Below are 4,093 nucleotides of genomic sequence, written 5' to 3'. Positions count from 1 at the left end.
GAATTTGCTAGATATCCACGAAGTTTATTTGAAGTTGATAGATGGAAAGCAACTGAATTCCGTTTATTTTTACTTTATACAGGACCAGTATTATTGAAAGATGTTTTATCAAAACGTATTTATGAGCATTTCCTATGTTTAAGCGTATCAATAAGAATACTCTCTCACACATATATGTATATTAATCAACGACAATATGCGGAGGAATTACTAATTTATTTTGTTAAAAATTTTAGTAAATTGTACGGTATACAGCATATGTCATATAATGTACATAATCTTATACACCTTACAAATGATGTGACTCGCTTTGGTCCATTAGATATGTTCAGTGCATTCAAGTTTGAAAATTTTTTATATAAATTAAAGCGTAAAGTACATACAGGAAAACATTATTTGGAACAAATATGCAACAGGCTGGAAGAAGCAACACATTCTATACAAAGAAATGAAATAAAAATATTCCCTATTATTCACTTAAAAAATGACATTATCGAGAAAGTAGAATTAGTAGGATTCAATCTATCCATTAAACAATTTGATAACTGCTGTATTCTAAATAATGGATCAATAATCTTTATAGAAGAAATTACATATAAAGAGAAAGAAAATCATATTTATTTAGGTGGCAAATCTATTGCAAAAAAAAATCTTTTTTCAGTACACCTTGTGACTCTACAATTTTATCAATTTTTTTAGTATCTAAAGTTAACATGTTTGCTATCGATTCAGTGAATATTAACCAAGTACGTGAAAAGGGTGTTGTTATTGAAATAGGACCTGAAGATTTTGTAATATTACCTTTTATACACACACAATTATAATATAATAAATAAAAAAGATATTATAATAAATAAGAATAAATGAGAATAAATATAGGAATAAATATTAATGTAAATATAACTATTGTAACAAAACGAAAGTAAGCTTTCAAATGTATATATGCCAGCAAAAGACGAGTTGATATAAATCCAACAAAAGACGAGTTGATATAATTCTGCTCTAACTTATATCATTATTTAATTTCATTTAACACTCAATGAAGAACAAAGACAATACTGGACTTTTCAGATATAAGAAACGTTAGAAGAAATGTCTTCCTACGCTGTAGTACGTTTCATAAAAGATCATGACTATTCTGAAGTACCATTTTCATGGCTTAACAGCAACAACAACCGATGCTGGTGGCCTAAAGTAAAAAATGTATCTCAATACATAAATCGTAGTATGCCACCTGATCCACCAACATGGGACAATTATGATGTGGAAGTTGAAGGAGTTTACGGTAAATATATATTTTATATTAAGTCTAAAAAAATATATATATACATAACAATTACTAGAATTAAATATATATATTTTTAAATTATATATATTATATATATTATTTATTTTATATATATATTTTAAATATATATATATATAATTCTAGTAATTGTTATATATATATATATATATATATATATATATATATATAACAATTACTAGAATTATATATATATTTAAATATATATATATTTTTAAATTATATATATTATATATATTATTTATTTTATATTATATATATTTTTTATATATACACGTATCACTTATATAATGTTTATTATATTACAGTTACTTATTTTAGAAATAGAAATTATAAAGTAAATTAGATAGTGCATTCAGTACTATAAGTGCTCACTGAGCGCTTAGTGATGTTTTGAATTTGATTGGCAATATCTTTATATCTAAATATATAACATAGCAATCATGTGCAATATCTCATTTAGTGCTCAGTGAGAGGTTGTGTTACTTAATACACCCATGTGAAATAAATTTATATTCAACAGCAACTGTGCAACTAGCGAGAAAAAAAGCCGAGAACAGTAACTGTACATCTTCCGAAGAAAGTGTTTCTCGTGGGAAAGGAAAAAGAAGAAAAAGGAAAAAAGTCCTCATAAGCGATGACGAATCCTCTGAGAATTGCGAATCAGACCGTGAGTTTAAAAACGAATTTGTTGAAATTTTTTTATAATAAATTATTTACACATAAATATTAATTACAAATATAGTACACGCAAATAAAAATGATTTAATATTAATATTAATATTAATATTATTATGTTAGAAATATTAATGTAATGTTTTATAACAGGTTATGAACGTCCACCTCCATTCATATCAAAGGAAAATATAAATAAACATCAGAACATTGCAACACTTAGTGCATCGCATGATAAGGTAAAGGACAACGTTCCTCTTTCTTCATCAACAACAAATATAAGTGATGGACAAGTTTTATATATAGACCTACCAAGGAAAGAAAATAATAAGAACATTTGGAACACCTCAGTAAGCGAAAATAATATTGGAATCGAGTCTAATTCGATGCATGTACAATCAGCATTTCAAACAGAAAGTATGCCTTCCTCTTTACATATATCCACACAGCACACGACATGTAGGGATCATCCTCAGATGTCTTCAGGACGACGCAACATCCTACGGACATCCGAGGACGGTCCCTAGACGTCCGTGCTGTGTGGATGTCTGTCTGTATGTATGTAATCGTGTTAAATTACATATGTTCTTCAATGATTTTTTTAGTACCTGTTCTTCATACAGAAGTTGCATCTTCAAATGAAACACCAGTCACTAGTGTTACTTCAAATTTGTACAGTAAGAAGGAACTTTAATACACACACATACACACGCGCATATACACACCACAGACTACATTTATACAGCAGCCTAAAATCGGTTTAGTAATAACCATACTTAGTGAACTCATGAATCCAATTGGATATATTTCTAGATATAAAAGTATATACCAATTAGATACGAGAGTTCACTAACTACGGTTGTTACTAAAGGGCCTATTCTATGGCTGTGTTCCAAAATTACTGATAACGCTGAAAATCTGTAATATATGTAACGTAAACTGTAACTCTTTAGTGCTGATAGGCAATTTTGGAACACAGTCTATAACGTTTAATGATGTCGTTATGTTCGCTGCGCAGTTATTTTATAATAGAAAAAATCTGTGCAATGATACATAACGATGTCGTTAAAAGTTATAGAATATACCCCTAAGTCGAAGTTAGAAGCCGTGTAAACGTAGTCATATACACGTGTACGCGCGTGCACATGTATACATCATTTAGCATTGTACTTTTGTATATTATTATATGTTTGCATATATGTCCTGTGTATTACAGGTCAAAAACAACAAAAAATTTTAGAACAATGTACATTAATAAAAATGTACGTAAGAAGTATTGATAGCCGATTGAAACGTATAGAGGATGGAAGAGTAAAAAATAATAATAATGTCTACGAAGAAATGCAAATAATACAAAACATTTCCTTTAAAGACAACTGATGAAATTACTCATTTTGATCAGAACTTAGATGATAAAAACGTTACAAACACATTTGTATGTTCTTTGAATAATGTTTATTGTAATTGCTAATATTTTCGTGTTATAACAACTAATACCACTTTCAAATGATGTATGTCAAACGTATTGGTGGTACCAATGAAACGGACAATGTAAAAGCAATTTTAAAAAGGATTTTTACCAACAAACTTGGTACACAATGCAGTTGGTTGGGTCAACGAAATAATTTTAAAATATGTGATCTCTCACTAATAACAGTAATTAAAGGTATGTACTTACTTTTGTTTATTTATTATTAAATTTATTATATATATATTATTATTTATCTTTATACTTATATAAATATTTTCAGATGTAGTATTGTCAGTACATGGAAATTTTCAAGAAATGTCTTTTAATAAGGCTGTGAGTGAATGGTTCCGACTAAGCAAATTACGATATCAAAGAGAACAAAAACATGGACATCATCTAGAAGCAAATGCAGATAATGTTTCTAAAGAAAATATAGACAATCCTCCTGAAGCAAATGCCGACAATCCTATTGAAAGAAATTAAAATAAACTCTGTATTATATATTCATATGTGCATGCATATATGTATATATAATAACGTATTTGTACTTTAGTATTCTTTATTACAAACAACATTGTAACGGTTTGATTTTGAACCAACAGTCTGATATTTCAATATTTTAATAACTGCATCAATTTTTT

The 4,093-nt window shown here is 27.9% G+C and overlaps 2 protein-coding genes across 10 annotated transcripts in view; one reads left to right on the top strand and one right to left on the bottom strand.

The window, feature by feature from the left end:
- The window catches only part of LOC116852197, a 7,222-nt gene extending 3,144 nt beyond the window's left edge, over window positions 1–4,078 (top strand). For 3 of the 6 annotated variants that reach the window (XM_032832298.1, XM_032832296.1, XM_032832297.1), the window contains exons 3-6: window positions 1,830–1,976; window positions 2,135–2,398; window positions 2,587–2,658; window positions 3,198–3,421. In XM_032832298.1, coding sequence (XP_032688189.1) covers window positions 1,830–1,976; window positions 2,135–2,398; window positions 2,587–2,658; window positions 3,198–3,361 — 647 coding nt within the window. In that variant the 3' untranslated portion in view covers window positions 3,362–3,421. Of the gene's footprint in view, window positions 1–706; window positions 1,286–1,829; window positions 1,977–2,134; window positions 2,399–2,586; window positions 2,659–3,197; window positions 3,435–3,487; window positions 3,648–3,732 lie in introns of those variants that run through there. The other 3 variants (XR_004379714.1, XM_032832299.1, XM_032832295.1) reach the window with 3 other exon arrangements.
- LOC116852198 overlaps window positions 1–4,093 on the bottom strand; it is a 36,042-nt gene that overhangs the window by 19,148 nt on the left and 12,801 nt on the right. The window lies entirely within an intron of this gene.

This window comes from Odontomachus brunneus, unplaced genomic scaffold, assembly GCF_010583005.1.
Source record: "Odontomachus brunneus isolate Ranch 3 - 2012 unplaced genomic scaffold, Obru_v1 Obru_scaffold_206, whole genome shotgun sequence".
NCBI lineage: Eukaryota > Metazoa > Arthropoda > Insecta > Hymenoptera > Formicidae > Odontomachus > Odontomachus brunneus.
Note: the sequence above shows the minus strand (reverse complement) of the source record. Positions and strands in the feature narration are given on the sequence as shown.